General features: G+C 41.5%; 1 protein-coding gene across 1 annotated transcript in view; it reads left to right on the forward strand.

The window, feature by feature from the left end:
* B3GLCT (beta 3-glucosyltransferase) overlaps window positions 1-20651 on the forward strand; it is a 506218-nt gene that overhangs the window by 451497 nt on the left and 34070 nt on the right. Inside the window, exons 10-11 of the mRNA XM_073662497.1 lie at window positions 10856-10925; window positions 20268-20381. Of these exons, the coding sequence (XP_073518598.1) occupies window positions 10856-10925; window positions 20268-20381 (184 nt within the window). The remainder of the gene's footprint in view (window positions 1-10855; window positions 10926-20267; window positions 20382-20651) is intronic.

A 20651-nucleotide genomic window follows, 5' to 3' on the forward strand; every position in this document is an offset into this window, starting at 1 on the left:
TTCTCCTTTAACCAACTGCACCTTCAACCCAATCCCACCTCTATCCTCCTTTCTTTTGAAGTGCACTCTGTTCGTATCTACCCTTGAATCTCCAAGTGGCCGTCATATACCGACCTCCAGGCCTGGCCACTGCCTTTATTGACCAATTCTCCACCTGGCTTTTTCATTTTATCTCTACTGACATTCCCACCATTATCATGGATGGCTTCAACATCCCCACTGACACCTGCCAGTCAGCAGCCTCCCAACTACTGTCGCTTATTTCATTTATTTAACTTACTCAGAGGTCCTCCTCAGTCACTCACACAGATGGACACACACTACTAGACTTTACCTTCAGCCGTCTTTGCTCCCTTTCTATCCTCACAGTCTCCCCTCTCCCTCTATCTGACCACCATCTACTCACTTTCTCATCCCTGTACTCCTCACCTGTCACCCATGTCCAACAACTAGCACACCCCGCCGAAAACTTGCACATCTAGACACTCACACACTCTGACTCTATTCTACCACTGGCATCCATATCTTCACTCCACGACACAGACAGCGCCACTGCTTTCTACAATGCCACTCTCGCATCACCTATTGATGCGGTTGCCCCTATTGTGCCTGGCAGAGTGCGTTGAATCAATAAACAACCCTGACACAACCTCACTAAAAAGTTACGGCAAGTGTCCATGGTTGCGGAGTGACACTGGAAGAAAACACATTTGCAAGACGACTTCACCACATTCTAATCAGCCCTCACCTCTGATAAACAGGCCTACTTCACAACCCGTGTATCTTCTTTATCATACAACTCCAGTTATTCAACACTTTTAACTCCCTCCTCCATCCCCCACTGCCCCCTCCGACCTCCCTCATCTCTGCTGAGGACATAGCCACACAGTTAAAAAATAAGATCGACCAAACAAGATAAGTCTTCATTGTTCACCACCACAACCCCTTTGTAAACCAGACCATGCCCTTCCCCCTTAAACTCCCTCTGCAACATTACTGAAGGAGAGCTTACTCATCTCCTCTCCAAATCACACCTCACCACTTGTACACTTGACACCATCCCAGCTCCTCCCCAAATTCACCACAACACTTATCCCATCCCTAACCCATCTCTTCAACCTATCACTAACTTCTGGTACCTTTCCATCGGCTTTCAAACATGCCACAATCACGCCTATCCTCAAAAAGCCATCTCTCAACCCGACCGCTATGTCCAGCTATCGCTCCATATCGCTACTCCCATTCGCTTACAAACTTCTTGAGCAGAATGTTCATGCTAAACTTTCCTCCCACATCTCATCTAACTCACTCTTCGACAACCTACAATTTGGCTTCCGCCCCCATCATTGCACTGAAACTGCCCTGACCAGAATTACTAATGACTTACAGCCAAAGCTAACAGACAATTCTCTATACTGCTCCTTCTAGACCTATCCCCTGCCTTTGACACTACGTCCTACTACAGATCCTCTCTCCCTTTGACGTCAGAGACCTTGCCCTATCCTGGATCTCCTCATACCTTTCCACATTTAGCGTCTCCCACTCCCCCACTACTTTCTCATCCCGTCTTCTCTCTGTTGGTGTCCCTCAAGGCTCTCTCCTAGGACCCCTACTCTTCTCCATCTATACCCTTGGCCTGGGAAAACTCAAAGTCCCATGGCTTCCAGTACCACCTATACGCTAATGACACTCAGATCTACCTCTCTAGCACAGACGTCACCTTTCTGCTATCCAGAATCCCGGAGTGTCTATAGGCCATATCCTCCTTCTTCTCCTCTCGCTTCCTAAAGCTCGATGTGGACAAATCTGAACTCATGATCTTTCCTCCATCTCACGTATTTTCCCTACCTGATCTGTCTATCACAATAAATGACATCACGCTTTCCCCAGTACCAGATATCAGCTGCCTTGGAGTAACCCTTGACTCCCTGCGATGTTAAATCCATGCCAGAAGTTTTCTGCCACATTTGACCTTACAGCATCTTTTTGACTATTTCACAGTTATTTTTTGGTACTTCTAGGTCTTGCAATATTTTTTTGAAGCAATTCTTTTTTCAGACTGTTGAAACTTCTGCATGCATAATTTTACTCAACCTTTCCACTCATCATTCTGATGCCTTCCCAGTCATCCTAAAATATCCACTTAAGTCTTGGAAAATTATGTTATGTTTGCGTGGGGTGGCTAAAATTAGCGGTTTTAGTAAAAAAAAAATCAAATGTACGCTTTCCATTGTCATTCCAGCATGATTCCTGTCTCTGCTGCTCAAAGGCAAGCACTATTTGTTCTTTTTTTTTTTAATTACTTTTTTGATTGCTTTTATGTAGTTTTTTTACTGTTAAAATAGCATAGAAAGTCCTGGATAATTTTCTGGTTTTTTAAAATAAATTAAATTAGACATTTTATCCATGTGAAATGATGACATAAGACAGCCGCTGAAATTTTAATAAAAGTTGAATTGTAAAAAACTAGGCTGGTATGGAAATAATCCGAAAACTCCCTCATGCATTTATTACATTCACATGTTAAATGTGTAAGAGATTTAAAAAAATGCAAAAATTTGCTTTAATTATTAGCAGACTGTGTTCCCTCAAACTTTTTTTCTTCTGCATACTACATAAGTAAAGCAACTTTTCTGTTGTTTGTTGAACATTTTGTATTATTTTTATTTTGTATGTTTTTAAAAAAATCAGAGAGAACCATTTTATTTTAGTAAGTTACATAAAATTGTCACTGTCATTGACATTAACTTTTTAGTATATAGACCAATAGTCCCCAACCTTTTTTATCCTAAGGCCACAGCCCCACTATCAGTATTTGGTCAGTATTTTTTCTCAGGAGTGGGTGATAAATGCAGAATTGGTGATTTGTTTCTATTATACCTTTTCTCCGATTGTTCCTCACCTGGTTTTGTCTCCCACTCCTGAGAAAAAATACTGACCGAATACTGACCAAATGCTGATAGTGGGGTCATGGCCTAAGAGCCAAATTCAGCTTTGACAGATGGTTGCGAGCCACATTCAGAGCCCTCCAGGTAGTGACATCCAGTTCAGCCACCCTTGCACAGCAGTTACATCCAGAGTCCCCCTTACCGGGATAATGATAACTGAAGCTTCCCCCCATAAATTACACCAATCCCTTGTGCCGCCTTGCCTTGTACTCAGCATACTTACACTCCCTGACAGAAGTTATGTCGCTTATCCATGTTATGTGAATAAAAGCTTCTAACCTGAAGTTGAATTCATCCATTGGTTTTATAAATTACTCTTTTGAAAGCTGAAACCCTCCCAAATTTGGTTTAGGTTAAGAAAATAAATTGGCATCAATGCTGAAATATTGATCATTTAATGAACACAGAATGGTCAGATTTTGGCAAGACAAAAATTGTGTCGCCTGGTCATATAATGCACCCAATCCTAGTTTACATCCTCACCAGTGCTCAGTAAATGATCGGTTAATTAGTGGGTGTGTATATAAAGAAACCCAGCACCCCAGACCTACACTTGAACTGCAACTCGACCTCTGACAACATGCCAAAAATCCACCCTGCGACCAAAGCTCTGATTATCAAGAGGCTGAAGACCAGATCCACTGCGGAGGTGGCTGGCACCCTTAATGTGTCTCAGCATCAAGTACAAAGAATTAAAAAAAGATTTGAAGAGACTTTAGATGTGTTTGACAAGCTCAGGTCCGGCAGACCCCGCAAGACAACTGCTCGGGAGGAACGTTTGTTGGTTAGAAAATCCAAAGCAAGCCCCTCTTCCACTGCAGCAGAGCTCCAACAGGCCTGGTCTCCTCAAGTCCCTGTGTCAACTAGAACAGTTTGTAGGATTCTGTCTTGAAATGGCCTCTATGGTCAAATCAGTGCCAGAAGCCAGCACTAAACAAAAGGCAAAAAAAAACAAACGTGTGGCATTTGCAAAGTCCCACAGCCTGCTAAACAGATGGACGCTGGAAAAGTGGCAGAAGGTGGATTTCTCTGATGAATCTTCAGTAGAATTACACCACAGCCGCCGCAAATACTGCAGGAGACCTACTGGAGCCCGAATGGATCCAAAATACACTCAGAAAACAGTTAATTTTGGTGGTGGAAAGATCATGGTCTGGAGTTACATTCAGTATGGGGGTGTGCGAAACATTTGCAAGGTGGAAGGCGATATCAATAGCCTAAAATATCAAGAAGTATTAGCTACCTCTTACATTTCAAATCATAAAAGGGGTCAAATTCTGCAACAGGATGGTGCTCAATCTCATACATCCATCTCTACAACAAAGTTCTCCAGGCAAAAAAGATCAAGGTGCTCAAGGACTGGCCAGCCCAGTCACCAGACATGAACATCACTGAGCATGTTTGGGGTAGGATGAAAGAGGAAGCTTGGAAGACAAAACCAAAGAATCTAGATGAACTCTGGGAGGCATGTAAGACTGGATTCTTTGCTGTTCCTGATGACTTCATTAATAAATTGCATGAATCATTGTTGAACCGCATGGATGCAGTCCTTCAAGCTCATGGAAGTCACACAAAATATTAAATATGACTCTAATAGCATCACAACTTCATTCACCAATGTTATGCAACATATAATTGTATTTTAAGATAATTATTTGTTTGAATATCACATTACTTTCTGTGGGCGACAAAACTTTTGTCTTGCTAAAATCTGACCATTCTGTGTTCATTAAATGATCAATATTTCAGCATTGATGACAATTTATTTTCTTAACCGAAACCAAATTTGGGAGGGTTTCAGCTTTCAAAAGAGTAATTTATAAAACCAATGGATGAAATTAACGTCAGGTTATAAGCTTTTATTTACATAACATGGATAAGCGACATAACTTCTGTCAGGGAGTGTACATCCAGGTGTTCCCACCTTACTTCCATTCGGAATTCTTGCATCAAGCACTCCCTTCCCTCCTGCATTATTGCATCTGGCTTAAAACATCCCTCTATCAGGTGCTACAATCCTATCTTCAGCTTATTGTATTATTCTCTCCACCGCCATGGCCCGTGAATGTGCATCCAGATCGGCACTTCTGTACGAGGCTGCTCAGAAAAGTCATCATCTGGAGACCTTCTCTTCATAGCTGTTTGCTAGATCTGGTGCTAATTCACCAAGCTGGCAGACAGCCATGAGCCAAACAATATTCACCTGAGAGCCACATATGGCTCCCAAGCCACAAGTTGGGGACCCCTAATGTAGATTATGTACCAAGATGGTGCTTATGAACAACTGTTCATACTGACTTTTTCCTTGATACTTTTAAGTGATTAGTGGAACTTGATAAAAATTAGTGCTACAGGTATTGCGTTTAGTAGTTTGTTTTTCTCAAAAAGATCTTTACCTTTTTTAAATAAAACCATATAGGAATCAAGGGGAGGGAAACAGTGAGAAGTGAAACCTCTAACAAAGGGATCCATGTGACATAATACAAAGAGCAAATTATGGGCTTGCAGGCCTATCTTAGAGAAGAGTGACTATATACAATATGTCAGAGGCTAAACACACATCACGTAAACCTAGTAAGGTTGAGGGTTTGCACAAGAAGGATATACAAAAATAGTAAGAAGAAAAGGAAAACGAGAAAAAACAGTTGTGAGAAGGATAGAAGGTTCCCTCCACCAAGCCATCCGCCAACCTTCCTAGGATGTTGCAAGGGGAGCATTAGTATTTTGAACTAGGTTTTTACTTGAAATTCCAAACAGTAGTGCCAGGTTTTAAGGAACAAATCATCAAGATTATTGGAAACAAAGTCCAAAATAATGAGGCCGGGGTGCCATCAAAAGGCTGAAATGCTGCCTCTAGATGTGTTAACCTGATGTTGCAAAATTGAAATTTGGTAAGGCTTCATAGATATATTGAAAGGGTGAATAGAGGTAATTCTCCACTCCTGTCTCAAAAAAATGCCAAGACTAGACTGTCCCAAGAAATCTGAAGGATAGTAGTACTGTAGCAGCGCCAACAGCATGAGGGAATCGTGGTCATCAGCATGTGTAGTTTAAAGAGTTATTCTCACAATTGCATTATTTTTTACAAAGCACAGTAAATGTATATATAGTATTAATAAACAGGCTAAGCACAACAAACTTTTTCTTTCATGTAACTTTTTGGCTTTTTTTCATCTCTATCTGTCCCACTATGCATTCAACTTTACATAGCTGAACAGGCGGTCATATTCTTGTCTGCTAAAACTACATTTCCCAGCAACACTTGCTTTTCCTCGGTGCTGCAGACTCCTTTCCCCCTCTTGATAAGCCCCACCTAACTGAATTATCATGAAACTAAACTAAGTGCATTTTCTACTACTGAACAGCCTGGCTGATTTTTATCTTCTGCCATCAATGTTTCACTGTGGGGATGGTGTTCTTGGGGTGATGAGCTGTTTTGGTTTGGCGCCAGACATAGTGTTTACCTTGGAGGCCAAAAAGTTCAATTTTGATCTCATCTGACCACAGCACCTTCCTTCATACATTTGGGGAATGCCTTACAATTTCAGTGTGTAAGTAAAGTTTTTTTCTGGCCACTCTTCCATAAAAGCCACCTCTGTGGAGTGTATGGCTTATTGTGGTCATATGGACAGATGCTCCAGTCTCTGCTTGGGAACTCTGCAGCTCCTTCAGGGTTACCTTTGGTCTCTGTGCTGCCTCTATGATTAATACCCTCCTTGCCGAGGCTAAAAGTTTTGGTCGGCACCCCTCTCTTGGCAACTTTGTTGTGGTACCATGTTCTTTGCATTTGAGGATAATGGATTTGATGATGCTCCAGGGGATCATCAGAGATTGGGATATTTTTTTTTTATAACCCAACCCTGACTTGTACTTCTGAAAAACTTTGTCCCTGACTTGTTTGGAGATCTCCTTGGTCTTCATGGTGTTGTTTGGTTGGTGTTGCCTCTTGTTAATGGTGTTGCAGCCTCTGTGGCCTTTCAGAAAAGGTAAAGTGTATATACTGACAGACATGTGACACTTAGATTGCACACCGGTGGACATCCTTTCACTAAGCATGTGACTTATGAAAGTAATTGCTTGCACCAGAAATTTTTAGGGGCTTAATAGCAAAAAGACTGAATACATATGCACATGCCAAATTTTAGTTATTTGATCCCATAAATTTATTCTTATATTTTTCTCATTTCACCTCACCAACTTAGACTCTTTAGTGTTGATGCATCACCCACAAATCTGATTGCAAAAATATTTAAACACAGGTTGTAATGTAACAAAATAGTTAAAAAGCCCAGGGGAGTGAATAAGTTTGCAAGCCACTGTGTGTGTGTGTGTGTGTGTGTGTGTGTGTGTGTATATATGTATATATATATATACAGCCTAATTCTGCCCTATAGTTTTCCATTCAGCTTATATTTTTATACTGCCCTATCTTGTAGTATATCTCTACTCGCAGCCCCTGTGTACACAGCACCATCTTTTAGTATGTCTCTTCTCTCAGCCCTCTCTATTCACACCTCTATCCTGCAGTATATCTCTCAGCTCCTCCATAAACCGAGCCATACGACAGTATATCACTCCTCTCAACCCCTCCATACACAGCCCCATCTTGCAGTATATCTCTCTTCTCATCCTCTCTATATGCAGCTTCATCTTGCAGTATATCACTCCTCTCAGCCCACTCTATACACAGCTCCATGCTGCAGTATATCTTTCCTTTCAGTCCTTTCTGTACACTAACCTATTCTGCAGTATATCTTTCCTGTTAAACCCTATAAACACAGCCTTATACTGCACTATATCACTCCTCTCATCCCCTTTAGACACAGCTCTATTTTTCAATGTATCACTTCTCTCAGCTCTCTATACCTAGCTTTATCCTGCAGTACATCTCTCCTTTCAAACCCTCTCTACACAGCACTAACCTGTTTTATATCACTTTTTTCAGCCCCTCTATACACAGCCCCATCCTGCTGCACATATTCCTTTCACCCTCACTATATGCATCCTCATCCTGCAGTACATCACTCCTCTCAACTACTCTGTATACAGCCCCATCCTGCAGTACATCGCTCTCCTTAATTATCAGCACACCAATGCTTCCTGGTATGAGCGCTGTACTGCAATGTAGGAGACTTTCCATGACATCATCTTTCACAGTAGCAGCTCAGTTCCAGACAAGCCCCAGAGCAGATCTATGCCGGCAGGAAGCCAGCTGAGAGAGACCGCACTGCCCAAGATCGAGTAGGAACACTAGATCTTAAGGAGGACAGTCCTAATGACAACTTGAGGGTAAATGGAACCGGTATAGACACCTTTGAGGGTGATATGTGAAAATCAGGACAGATTTAGTCATTTTGGCACAAATGAATAAATGCAAGTTTACATTATTATAATACACCACTGTGATTTTGGTAATAACATTTTAAAGAGAACTCTGTACCAGTTTGAAAGTAGTTTATAGCCCACTTCTTTTGTGCATCTGAGAGTGATTCAGATTTTATTCCTGGTTCAGAAGCAACACCTGGTTCATGTGACAGAATGCCAGATATAAAATAGACTAACACACATGTATTCCTATGTATCAGGGTAAATTTACAATCCATTCATAGCCTGTGTACAAATATGAATCTCATTGTGTAGTGTATCTTCAGCTTATCTGGTTGGGATCTATGTTAAGATCTTGGGTGGAAATAGACTAACTCCAACTCGCGTTTTGCATTAGCTTCTTCCAGGGGGGTTCTTTCCACATTCATTTTCTATTACTTAAACCACCTTTGGTTATGTACCTTCATTATTAGTGTTGCGCGAATATCCTCGGATAAGGAACTTTCGAGTCCTAAGCTGCTATTTTCGGTGTGCTTGGAAAATATGTTTGCGTCGCCGCAGCTGCATGTCTCGCGACTATTAGACAGCCACGACACATGCAGAGATTGCTTGACAAAGAAGCAATCCTTGCATGTGTTGCGGCTGCCTAACAGCCACAAATCATGCAGCCTCGGCGACGCAAACATATTTTCCGGACAATCCAAAGATACTCGGTTAGGACTCGAGCATGCTCAGATAACCCCTTATCCAAGCACATTCGTGCAAAAATATTCAACACTATACTTGTTGAGCTTTGTGGCCACTGGGCCATCTGCATTTTTTGCAGTTATATTGTTCTGTGCACTGTTTAATTGTATTCTGGATTGGGTTTGTCCTGGGTGGTATCGATTTTTACGCTACTTTTTTTTATTGGATTCTTTTAGTCATGTTTGTCAATTAATTATGAAATAAAGTTTGCTATTTTATTGGGCTTGTTGCTTCCATTCCTTGTATAAGTTCTTTGTTGAAATTTGGGAGTGCCCTCCATATATTCTCTTTGATTATACAGTAGTGATCAAAATAATAGCAGTATAATATGACTAGCCAGATTAATCACTGTTTTTGGTATAAATTATACTACCACGTGTCAAACAATTTACCAGTTGGTGCAGTAGATTCTAAGAAAACCACCAGACTCTGCATTCATGATCTGCATGTTTTTGAGTCTGTGGATTTGAATAATTAATTGAAAGGGGGTGTGTTCAAAATAATAGCAGTGTGGAGTTCAATTAGTGAGGTCAATCATTCTGTGAAGGAATAGGGGTGGATCAGGTGGTCCTTATTTGAGGGTGAAGCCAGCACATGTTGTACATGTATTTCTCCTTGAAAGCCTGATAAATATGGGTCGTTCGAGACACTGTTCAGAAGAACAGCGTAGTTTGATTAAAATGTTGATTTGAGAGGGTAAAACTTATAAAGAAGTGCACACAACGATAGGCTGTTCAGCTAAAATGATCTCCAATGCTTTAAAATGGAAAGTAAAACAGAGAGACATGGAAGAAAACGGAAGACTACCATTCGAATGGATCATAGAATAGCCAGAATGACAAAGGCTCAGCCAATAATCAGCTCCAGGATGATCAAAGACCGTGTCAAGTTACCTGTGAGTACTGTGACAGAAGACGCCTGTGTGAAGCTAATCTCTTAGCAAGAAGTCCCTTCAAAGTCCCACTGTTAAAAAAAAAAAAAAAAAAAAAAGGACATGTACTGAAGTGGATACAATTTGCCAAAGAACACATCAACTGGCCTAAAGAGAAATGGAGAAACATTTTGTGGACTGATGAAAGTAAAATTGTTCTTTTTGGGTCCAAGGGCCGCAGACAGTTCATGAGACGACCCCAAAACTTTGCATTCAAGCCACAGTACACTCTGAAGACACTGAAGCATGGTGGTGCAAGTATCATGATATGGGCTTGTTTCTCTTACTTTGGTGCCGGACCTATTTACCGCATACCTGGGATCATGGACCAGAAGTTGGTTGACTCTATGCAGCATAGAGGTGAAGCAGTTCTAAAAAACTGTGGGTATACAACTAAATATTAAGTTAGTGATTCACAGGAAGGCTGAATCCTAAAAAAAAGAGTACATATTGTGAGTTTGTAAAGACAAATGCAGACACTGCTATGTTTTAGAACAGCCCAATGTTTATTTTTTGTTATTTTCTGTAAAGTAGTTAAAAATTATATACATTTCTCTCTATGTTTTGAATTAGAAAACAGTGTGCAATGTTCCCAATGCATGGAAATAAAAGCTAGTAGAAAGGTTTTGCACATAACTCATGTTTTTGAGCACTACTGTACATAGGTGTTTATTGTAGCAAACAACATCGAATGCTGTCATGGCATCAGCATTGGAGAGTAGTGTTTCAGTTTTTTGTTTTGTTTTTACTGTTTGCTATATCGTTTGTTTTTTTACTATCTGCTAGTGTCTTTTTTTTTTTACTTTTTTTTCTTTCATTTTAAAGTTGGATAGCCCATGGAAATTAACTTTAACTTTATGTACACTTTGTTTTTACAGTATTTTTGTTTGTTTTCTCTTTTTAGGGCAAACCAGTGAAGGGAGAAGAGATATTTGTTGCTGTGAAAACATGCAAAAAGTTTCACAAAGATAGAAGTATGTTATTTTCATCTGATATAGTATATTATTGGGTAAATTGAGAGCACACATTTTATTATTGCTGAAAAAAAGGGCGGTTTGTTCTCATCTTATGTTTTATCTTCAGAAGAATAATGAAAGCAGACAACAGTACAAGCAATAATTCTGTGCATTCATCGGTAAAACTACTGTATCAGTATTCCTTAAATTATAGACTCTGTTTATAGCTGAATACAATCCGTCGAGTAAAACAACAAAACAAAAATGCAGCAATAAATATTCTTACAAAAGTAGTTTGTATTTTAACCCCTTCCGATCTACAATCTTTATATTTAATCCCTTCACTAGCAGGCGATTTTTAGTTTTTTCTTCCAAGAGCCATAACTATTTTATTTTTCTGGTCATATAGCCATATGATGGTTTGTTTGTTTTTTGCGGGATGAGTTGTACTTTTGAATGACACCATTCATTTTACCATATAGTGTACTGGAAAGCTGGAAAAAAAAATTCAAAGTGCGGTGAAAAATAAAGTTCATTTCCACAATTGTTTTTTGGGTTTTTATTTACCATGTTCACTGTATGGTAAAACTGACCTGCCACTATGATTCTCCAGGTCAGTATGAGTACACAGATACCAAACATGTATAGATTTATTTATTTTTTTGTTAGGTGGTGAAAAAAAAATTGGAAATTTGTAAGCAAATTTTTTTTTGTTTTTGTCACCATTTTCCGAGACCCGTAACGTTTTTGTTTTTTCGAGATCTGGGGCTGTGTGAGGACTTCTTTTTTTCCGCTCTAAGCTGACGTTTTATTGATACTGATTGCCTCTTATTGCAGTGTTGCAGCGGCCAATAAAACGTAATTCTGGCTTTTTGATTTTTTTGTCGTTACACTGTTAATTTACTTTATATTTTTATAGATCAGACATTTCTGAACACATCGAAACCAAATATGTGTCTTTTTTTTTGTTTATTGTTTTATTTTTAATTGGACAAAAGGGGGAGGATTTGAACATTTGTGTTCTTTTTTATTTTTCATATTTTTTTTCATATTTTTAAAAACTTTTTTTTTTTTGTAACTTATTACTTTTTTTTACTTCTTCAATAGTCCCCTTAGGAGACTTGAAGCTGCGATCATCCATCTCCTGTGCTACACATAGCAGGGCTTCAGCACTGCTATGTATAGCAGAAATCACAATCTACTATGAACGTCAGCCACGGGCCGGCGTTCACAGGAGTCTCTTATTGACAGGCAGAGGGATCATCAACGGGTATTACACACGTGAAACTCATAGATCCTATGCTTTCTCCATGGATCCTGTAGCCAAACTATGAATTTGGAATTTTAAATATTTTTTCACTGGATTACTATTATTCACTAATAAAGAAAATATATATATATTTTTTTAAATGCTTGTGAATCTGGATTTTCTACCTTTTCCTGCCACTGATTGCATCCAGGCATAGACACCCTCCATGCTCTGATCTACATGGGAATCCTATGATGGTGAGCTGTATCTCTTATCATTGTCATCAGCAGACCCCCGGCTGTCAAGGCAGCCCATCGTTGCCCCGCGATCATGTGACAGGCGCTGATGGGTGGGATTAAAGACGTGCGTGCTTCTGGGCCGGCGCGTGTTAAACCCCGCTGTCAGTCATTGACAGCGGGATTTAACTGGTTAACAGCCCTGGGTGGAGCATCGCTCCACCCCCGGCTGTTAGTCACATGATGGCTGATTAAATAAACCATCAAGTGCGGGGAAAGATGTGATAGAATTTTAGATAATGAAAAAAAAAAAGGCACCAAGCGCGACACACAGTGTGATACTGCATGGACAAGGGAATATTAATGAGTGAAGACTCTCTGATATTGTTATGAAGAGCCACAACAACTATAAAAGTCATCTAATAATCGATAGCTCCTGCAGTTGACAGCAGCAGATTCCTCCGGGGGTCGCTTACAGTAGCAAGTCAAGTGCTAACCACTCGTGTAGAAATGTCAAGCTGTATATCCAGTATATGATTGGGAAAATAAACCCAGGACATTTGTGCATCTTCACACAATATATACCATGTTTATTACGTCTCATTCCTAATCTTATGATCATATTATTATTTCCACATTTGCGTCTTATATCACTTCTAATATCCTTGTATAACTCTGGAATAAGTATCCAGTAATTGGCAGCTCATTGGCTGAAGCTGAAGTGATTCATATTTGCGTAGGGGCAGTTCCTTGGTGGTAAGATATTCCCGGTGCAGGTACTTTTGTCGGTGTGCGCATGTGTTACATGAAGTCCATCAAAAATTTGACGGTCACTCATGGCGGCGACATTCTTATATGAATCGAAATATAGGATAAACTATACTGTTTGTTAATAGTTGACATATGCTGGATCTACAACTTGATCAATCTGAATTATAGTTTCTCATGCCGTGCAGTGAAGGCCAGGGATAAATCCATGTTCTGCATTCTGTGCACACATCATGCAGAAGGAAGTTTTCCAAATATGTTTTATGCACTTGATGCTTTTTCCTTTTTGTCTTATTGGTTTTGAAAGGTTTTATTTCACCCCTTCTCAATATCCCCTGTACATTTAGGGTGCTTGTTGGGTGCGAGTGAATGTAACAGGTTCAGAAACTGATCTGGCGCCATACCCGGCTGTGTTATATAGCCAGCATGTGCCTGTAACAGCAGCAATGAGAGATAGGCTCCAATCACTGCTGTTAACCACTTAGATGCCAGTGTTAATCTTTTACAGCGGTGTTTAGGTTCGGGGGTGCGCCATTCTGGGCACCCATCGCTCCCACCTTTTCCCCCAGCGATGCAATCACTGGGTGCGGATGAACAGACATGGCAGCCGGCAGCCTGCTGAAAGCCCCCATGGCTGCCATGTGTGTACTCCTTTGAAGCGCACCCACTGGCTGGGCTTGGTAGGAGATGGTAATTTTAGCTATGTACTGTAAATATACAGTATACAGAAAATGACAGGTTCAGATCCCCTAAGGGAGAGTTGGTGGGGAAGGGGGGGTTTAAAATATGAAAAAAAAATTGGAATCCCTCAGTTTTTTCCCCCCATTAAAAATAATGATTAATAAAAAAAGTAGTAAAACATAGTTGGTATTGCTGCTGCATTTATAAAAGTTTAATCTATCAAATATAAAATTATTTAACACCAAAAAGCATAAAAAATAGAAACTCCAGAATTGCCATTTGTTGGTCTCCGCACCTCCAACCTAAAATGCAATAGAAAGTGATCAAAATACATGTATACATAAAAGCTACTGCTCGCCACACAAGAAAACAAGCTTTCATACAGCTCAGTTAGCAGAAAAATTAAAGCGTTACGGGTCTCAGAGAATGCTGACATAAATCTGAATGTTTTGAATTTTGTTTTTTTTTTCACAAATTTAATTTAAAAAAAATTCCACTACTGAAATAAAATAATAACTCATGCTGACATGGAGAATCATGTTGTAAGGTCATTTTTACCACACCATGAGTGTCATAAAAAGAAAGGCGAAATTGTATTGTTTGTGTTTTTTCAGTATATTGTATAGGAAAATGAATGGTGTCATTAAAAACTGAGGTCGCAAAAAACAATCCCTTATATGGCTATGTCACCGGAAAAATAAAAAGGTTATGGGTCTTGGAAGAAGGTAAAGAAATTTAAAAAGGCACACTTGCAAAAATTGGCTGCTACGAAATGAGGGTTTAAGGGGTTGTCCTGTCCAAATCAATACGTTTACAGACTTTCGAATACCCCCAGCGCACGCACTGTGCGCTGTGGGGATTCGCGAGTTCCTGAGCCGGAAACAGAGGGGGTATGTATGTGTTATACATACTCCTGGCAAGAGCCCATTTAGTGGGCGTGGCCTCTCTCCATACTTGTATGTAACGAGACCGCGCCCTCTAGTTGGCCACGCCCACTGGACGGACGCATCATCAGTCAGGGCGCGAGCGTATGGAGCGAGGCCGCGCCCACTTGTCGGCCTCTGTCCGGGAGTATATATTACTCATACATACCCTCTGGTCCTGGCTCAGAAACCTGTGAATCCTCACAGCGCACAGTTCGTGCACTGGGGGCAGGGCTGGCGTCAGCACCCGGGCAAATGCCGAGGCCCTGAGCAGGCGGGGGGGCCCCTCACCATCGGGCACCGCTTGCGCTATGGGACCCGTGAGCGGAGGAGAGCGGTGTCAGCGCCCGCTCCCCCCTGCTTGCTCAGGGCCCTGGCACAATACTTACCTCTCCCCGTGCCTCCGCTGCAGCTCCTGCATCCTCCGCGGCTGCTGCACTGTGACGTCTCGGGTCAGAGGGCGCGGTGACGTCTTTACACCGCGCTCTCTCCTGAGCAGTCACAGTGCAGAGCGGGATGAGGCCGTTGACGCTGGAGTCCGGAGCAGCGGCAGCAGGTGAGACGTGAAGTGAGTATTTGATTTTTTTTTTTATTGTATGGAGGCATGGGGCAGTATAAGGGAGGGGGGTGATGACATCCTGCATGGGGCATTATATGGGGTGGTTGTGTGACATCCTACATGGGGCAGTATAAGGGAGGGGGGTGTGCGAAATGTATGGGCATTATAAGGGGGGGGTGTCATCCTGCATGGGGCATTATAAGGGGGGGGTGACAGCCTGCATGGGGCATTATAAGGGAGGGGGGTGTGTGACATCCTGCATGGGGCATTATAAGGGAGGGGGGTGTGTGACATCCTGCATGGGGCATTATAAGGGGGGGGGGTGTGACATCCTGTATGGGGCATTATAAGGGGGGGTGTCATCCTGCATGGGGCATTATAAGGGGGGGTGACATCCTGCATGGGGCATTATAAGGGAGGGGGAGTGTGTGACATCCTGTATGGTGCATTATAAGGGGGGGGTGTCATCCTGCATAGGGCATTATAAGGGGGGGGGTGACATCCTGTATGGGGCATTATAAGGGAGGGGGGTGTGTGTGACATCCTGCATGAAGCATTATAAGGGAGGGGGGTGTGTGTGACATCCTGCATGAAGCATTATAAGGGAGGGGGGTGTGTGACATCCTGCATGGGGCATTATAAGGGGGGGTAACATCCTACATGGGGCATTATATGCGGGGGACAGCCTGCATGGGGCATTATGTGGGGGGAACAGCCTGCATGGGGCATTATGTGGGGGGAACAGCCTGCGTGGGGCATTATGTGGGGGGAACAGCCTGCGTGGGGCATTATGTGTGGGGAATAGCCTGCATGGAGCGTTATATGGGGACCAGTATTCTGTATGGAGCGTTATATGGGGGCCAGTATCCTGCATGGAGCGTTATATGGGGGCCAGTATCCTGCATGGAGCGTTATATGGGGGCCAGTAGTCTGTATGGAGCGTTATATGGGGGCCAGTATCCTGCATGGAGCGTTATATGGGGGACAGTATCCTGCATGGAGCGTTATATGGGGGCCAGTATCCTGCATGGAGCGTTATATGGGGGCCAGTATCCTGTATGGAGCGTTATATGGGGGCCAGTATCCTGTATGGAGCGTTATATAGGAGGCCAGTATTCCGTATGGAGCGTTATATGGGGGCCAGTATCCTGTATGGAGTGTTATATGGGGACCAGTATCCTGTATGGAGCATTTTATGGGGGCCAGTATACTGCGTGGAGCGATTCGCTGGTTTCTGAGCTATTGTGGAATTTACAATAGATATCACTCATGTAATGTAAGAAGTGAAATCTTTGCATTGTACTATATATATATATATTTCTCTGTGGTATCTGTGCATCATGAATCGTGGTATGTGTTAAAGGGGCCCACTGAGACTCTTTCGCCCAGGGCCCACAAAAACCTGGAGCCGGCCCTGACTGTGGGATTCTTAAGTCTGCAGTCACACAGAGTTACTGCAGACTTATCGATTTGGACCGGACAACCCCTTTAAGTAGGATTGCGTTAAATATTCGCATGGGTGATGGGACTATCATCAAGGCATCATGAATTGACACAAGTTCTTTCATCTGAATCCTGAAAGCATGATCTGTTGGGGGCTATGAAGACTGGACTTCGGAAAACACTAGGATTGAGGATAACTTATGAAACTCTGCAGAACACCTTATTGTTTTAACACGCAGCCATTTTTGTGCTTTTATTTTTTTCTCACCTTCTTCCAAGAGCCTTAAAGAGGTTGTCCACTACTTTTTCATTGATGACCTATCTTCAGGATAGGTCATCAATTTCTGATGGATCGGGACCCGCACCCCCGCTGATCACCCGTTCTCTGTGTTGGCGGCCGATGCTGGCTTGAACTGCTCGATTGCGGTGCTGCACTATCTTCTGATACTGGCCACGGCAGGGTACTACACATTCGCCTCCTATTCAAATCAAGGATAGGTCATCAATGTAAAAGTAGTGGACAACCTCTATAACTTTTTTTATTCTGTTGACATAGTCGAATGAAGACTTTTTTTTTTGCTGGATGAGTTTTAGTTTTGAATGTCACCTTGAGGGTATGTGCACACGATGCAGAAATGCTCAGGATTTTTTCCTGAGCGTTTCTGCATCTCTCTGGCAGGAAAAAACGCATGTGGATTGTACATGCGGTTTCCTGCCAGGGACATGCGGGTGTGAAGCGGTCTTCACTTTCATTTCTGCATGCGGGTTGACAAGCGCTTCCCAAGCGATTTTAGCATCACTTGGAAAGTGCTTGTCAACTTCACACTATATAAATCCATGCAACCGGCATGGATTTATATAGTGTGTGAATGTCAAAAAATAAATATATACTTTACCCTCTGATGGCCCCCGGTGTCCGGCTTCGCTCGGTCCCGGCTGCCGGCAGTGAAGACTTTAGGACCTTCCGACGTCAGCGTCACGTGACCCGTCACATGACTCTGACGTCAGCGAAGGTCCTTCTTCATTCAACCGCGAAGTGCGGGGAATCAAGCAGGAGCGCTGCGCGGGCCGTCAGAAGGTGAGAATATATATATTTTTTATTTTATTCTTTTTTTTTTTAATGGTACCTGGGTCTGGATGAGAGTCCTCTCCTCCACACCCGGGTACCATCTGCACATTAGACCGCATGAAAAGCGCATCAACATATACAGTGATGCGGATTCCATGCGGTCTAATGCAAGCCAATGGCGGAAAAAGAGCAGCGTTTCCGCAAAATTAATTGACATGCTGCAGATCATGGGCACAGCACATGCGGATTTCTATTGGGGAACATTGCTGCCCTTCTACCATGCGTTTTTCATGCGTTTCCGCGGCATTTACGCAACTGCAAAAACGCCGCGGAAACGCATGAAAAACGCATCATGTGAACTCAGCCTGAAAGGGTCATGAATTGGTGAAAAAAATGCAATACCGCCATCGTTTTTTTTATTTCATTTTTAAACTATTCACTGTGCAGTAAAAATGACCTGGCATCATGAGGTCAGTGTGGTTATGGTGACACCAAACGTGTACATTTATTGTTTGAAGGGGACTTACTCCTGTAATGTGATAGGTGCACTTTTCAGGAACCTAATAACGTTTTTAATCATGTCATTATTTCACCTAAATGTTAGTACAAAATAAATAATCTTTAAACCCCGCACTTGTATACCCAGACTAGTCCCCCTGACAGGTCTCCTTTCAAGTGGTTAAAGCAAATCTGAAGTTTGAGAAAGAAAAATTGCTTAGTGTCGCCATTTTTCAAGACCCAGAACTTTTTTTTTTTTGCAATGGAGCTCTCTATGTGAGATTTTACATGGTGAGATTACATTTTTAATGGCAACATTTTGAGGTACATAAGGCATTTTGATCAGTTTTTCTAAAAAAAAAAAAAAAAAATGTTTACTCCCTTATGGGTGAAATTATTTTATATTCCTATAGATCATACTTTTTTGGATGATACCAACTATGCATATTTTTTATTTCTTCATTTTTAATATTGGGAAAAGAAGGTGAAATACCTTTTCTAATATTTTTTTTAAGCCAGTATTTGTTTTTTGTACTGTATTTTTTAATTCCCATGAGACCAAAATTATATATATTATCCAACAACTGTAACTTTATATAAATAACTTTCTATTGAAAAATGCAATGAAAAAAACTGGCTTTGACACTTGTTTTCCACTGTCTCTGGGCTTCACAGGAGAAGTAAGATGTCTTCCTTTGGGGCATTCAGCAGGGGGGGGAAGTAGTGATAGGTGTAGAGAACGGCGCGCCCCTGAGCCACATGTCTTAAATGCCATTGTCTGAGATAGACAGTGGCATGGAGGTGTTAACAGCAGCAATCACAGCTAACTCCAGGGTCAGCTGTGAAGACGTAATGTGTAACACAGCCAGCACCTGGCTAGTGTGAATCAGGCTCAGATCATGAGCCTGCTCCATGACATAATAATAAGTCATGGGGTGGGAAGTGGCTAGATAATATATTGTTTTCATTTTTATCTAATAGTATGTAAACATTTTTTCTGCACACTAATAGTTTAATATATTTTAATAGTTTGTGCATAGACTTTGCGTTACTTTTCCAGATGCCAGCAGCTACAACTAGATGGGGCTCAGTATCTTACTGCATACGTTTTCTAGATTGAATTATACAGTATACAATAAGCTGCTAATATCTTTCTGGGGGGGCGAGAATTGTACCATTTTGACTGCGCCTATGCACAGAATTTGGAACTTTGTGTAAGACACACAGTGCTCCAATCGCTATATAAATATATTCTAAAATTATTTTGCACTGAATTTGAGGTCTAAAAACTGTATAGTGTAAAATTAAGAAGATTCACTTTAAAGGGAATCTATCAGAAGGATTTTCAGCCTCCAAACTAAATGTTCATATAGCTCTTTTAAAGACAAGTCCAGCAATCTCCTTTCATGGCCAGTCCGTTCCTCTGTTACTGAGAACTCAGCGTTTGCATTTAAACACAAATGAGGCCAAAGAGCTATTTGTAGATATGAAACCTCTGTCACTCCAGTTCTATTCTCCGCCCAGCACCACCCCCATCTGCTTTCCTGATTTTTACATTTTTTTAAATTTTTTTTTGCTTGAAGTCAAACAATATGGTCAAGCAGGAGGTGGTAGAGTTGGGAGGAGAATAGAGCTTGAGTGACAAAGGCTTCAAATCTATCATAGCTCTTTAGCCTCCTTTGCATATCAATTCAAGGGCTGATTTTTCAGTAACAGAAGATTGGACTGGCCATGTAAAGGTATTGTTGGACTTGTCTTTGGAAAAAACTACATGCACATATAAATAGTTTGGGGGGTGGAATTCTGCTGACTGATTCCTTTTCGAATGCAATGTTCTACTTTACAGTTAGATTGTATGTTAACCTATTGTATGTTACTATGTTGTACATAGATAATTTGTAGCTGTATAAAATGTCATGCTACTTTTTTTTCAGTACCTGTTGTCAAACAGACATGGGAAAAGAGTGTTGTGCACCTTGAATACTACAGCGACTATGCCGATCCCACAATCCCAACCATCGATCTAGGAATTCCCAATGTTGAAAGAGGTGAAATTACATGTTCATAAATCGATGCTTGTGTAAAATCACTCGTATATGTTATAAACAACTGATGAATTTGTATTCCAGGTTAAAGGGGTTGTCCATTTTATTTTTAATTTATCATCTTTGTTAGTGACATGACTTTGTGGCATTTGCTAATATAGTAATATACGTATTGCACAGTTTTCCTGTTCGCAAAGTGGATGCTGGTGGAGGGGGATCTGACCCTGGACCTTTCCATCAGCTGTCTCCAATTTAGAAACACTTCACATGGGA

The sequence above is a fragment of the Phyllobates terribilis genome, unplaced genomic scaffold (assembly GCF_046119375.1).
Source record: "Phyllobates terribilis strain yellow unplaced genomic scaffold, ASM4611937v1 Scaffold_2__4_contigs__length_985480577, whole genome shotgun sequence".
In the NCBI taxonomy this organism is placed as follows: Eukaryota; Metazoa; Chordata; class Amphibia; order Anura; family Dendrobatidae; genus Phyllobates; species Phyllobates terribilis.